The sequence below is a fragment of the Arachis ipaensis genome, chromosome B05 (genome assembly GCF_000816755.2).
Source record: "Arachis ipaensis cultivar K30076 chromosome B05, Araip1.1, whole genome shotgun sequence".
NCBI classification, from domain to species: Eukaryota; Viridiplantae; Streptophyta; class Magnoliopsida; order Fabales; family Fabaceae; genus Arachis; species Arachis ipaensis.
This window is the reverse complement of record NC_029789.2, coordinates 128,014,474-128,016,458: the sequence shown is the minus strand read 5'-3', so window position 1 is coordinate 128,016,458 and position 1,985 is coordinate 128,014,474. Positions and strand designations below refer to the sequence as shown.

Below are 1,985 nucleotides of genomic sequence, written 5' to 3'. Positions count from 1 at the left end.
AAATCGGACCAAGAAATTTCTGTTAAAAAAAAAAAATTTGAATTATAGAAATCGGACCCTCCGATTTGCGTATCTTTCACACTTCTAAAAAACACCAAAAATTACAATGTTAAGGTATATCACCACTTTTACTTCTATATACAAAAAAAAAGAGCGCAGAATTGGATAACTTAATTCCTAACAAAAGATTCATTTATTAATTAGTTGAACAGCAACACAAACTATTAAGAAGTATTTCTTTCGTTAAGAAATAAGAAATGCATACATGAATAATATTTGACAAAATATCCAAATTTCCTTTTTCTACCTACCTTTTTGTAGATTTTGTCAAACATTATCTATAAAAGCGTCACAAACGCGTTTCTTTCTTTTGGATGGTTAGATTGTCAAAACCATAGAGACTAGGTATTTTTTCCAAACTAAAAAAAGAAGCAGAATATGAGAGAAACAGGGGCATATGAATTAGGAAAACTTTCTAGTGTTTCCGTTATTTTTAACCGTTGATCTTAATTATAAAAAATATATATAATATATATAATTAAGATTAATAGTTAAAATTAATTGAAATACAGGTGTATGGTATACTTAAAAACTTTCCAATGAATTATTTATTGGAGAACCAAATAAAAAATTGAAGCTATGTTGAGCTGTCTTTCCCCAAGAATACACCATCATCAACCACTATCTTTTCCTATTAGACTGGGGTTGGTCCAACATGTACACTAAACTGCTGAAAAAATCTGTATAGAGAGGGGAAGAAGGAGAAAAACATGCATGATATATTACTAAAAGGAACTTCCGTTGGCTAAAAGTTCACTACATTATCTTTGATTCCCCCCAAAATTGGAAGATCAGCATGTCCCTTAACAAAACTCAACAGCAGAATCAGGCAGAAACTCCATTCTTGTGTGGTAATGCTGAAAATGACAAACGGACGACACGGCTCAAATTAGTCTTTCTTAGAGGAGGGAGAGGAAAAACAATATACTATGTATTGAAAAATTTTCATTGTACCATTCGCAAGAACTGATCAGTATATGTTAATGGACCATATATCAAAAGCCTCTGTTTTCCATCGTCTGAAAAGGAAAAATTAATATATTGTCTTGCAAGACATGAGAGAAGTATATGTTAAAAATAGGCATAGTTCTTATGAGAATAATCGTTTAAATCATATAATGTGAATTGTGATTTGAGAACCAAAAAGGAAAATGTCATATAGTGATTTAACCTTAAACCTGAGTGATCCAGATGGCTGTAAATTAGTGTGTTTTGTGAAATCAGTGATAGACTATCTGATAAAATCAATCTAATGGTGCGGATAGGAGCTGTACCTCCAAAATAGTTTTCGCTTCGTCATTAAATGTTTTGCAAAGAATTTCGTAACTCTTCTCAATCCCCATCTGCATTCAGGAATAAAACCAAAACAATAAACAAACGGTAGGAAAAAATTTTCCTGTTATAACAGAAAATCATGTAAATAACACTAGATTACACCTTTGAAGGCGAAATGGTTGATATGATGTATCTGCAACACATAATTATTTCATCAATCAGCAATAACAAAGCAAATTAAAAACAGGAATGGAAATGGTAGTATGATAGGAAAATCTTGAAGGAAATGGTTAGGCTATTAAATTGTGATAAAAGCAGACTGCGTCGTCCATAGAAAAGTTCATGGAAGTAAAGAAAAAAAAAACAGTTGCATGACCCCCCAAAGGTCCATAACATTGTGATGATCAAGTTGTGCTTACTTATGTTTAACTTTGACATGATTTCACAAGCAAACATACACTTATATAGCAGCCTACCAGTCAGAATATGGTCTTATTTGGATTTCTCATGATGACAATTCATGACTCGCTCTCAATTTTTCAATACATGTTCATGCATTATTACTTACACCTTTTATCAAGATTTGTTTGCATGTGTAATTCTTTTGGCCACCAAATATGTTTGTAAAGAAAAAAGAAATATCTTTCCCT

The 1,985-nt window shown here is 31.6% G+C and overlaps 1 protein-coding gene across 3 annotated transcripts in view; it reads right to left on the bottom strand.

Annotated features, from left to right (window-relative positions):
- Positions 578–1,985, bottom strand: part of LOC107644090 (N-alpha-acetyltransferase 40) — a 4,381-nt gene continuing 2,973 nt past the window's right edge. The window contains exons 6-9 of one of the 3 annotated variants that reach the window (XR_002347131.1): positions 1,498–1,528; positions 1,232–1,403; positions 1,015–1,105; positions 578–917 (exon numbers count right to left, since the gene is read on the bottom strand). Coding sequence is in view for 1 of the 3 variants with exons in the window: in XM_016347880.2 (XP_016203366.1) it covers positions 1,056–1,079; positions 1,335–1,403; positions 1,498–1,528 (124 nt within the window). In the remaining 2 variants the exon portion in view is untranslated. The remainder of the gene's footprint in view (positions 918–1,014; positions 1,106–1,231; positions 1,404–1,497; positions 1,529–1,985) is intronic. The other 2 variants (XR_001621204.2, XM_016347880.2) reach the window with 2 other exon arrangements.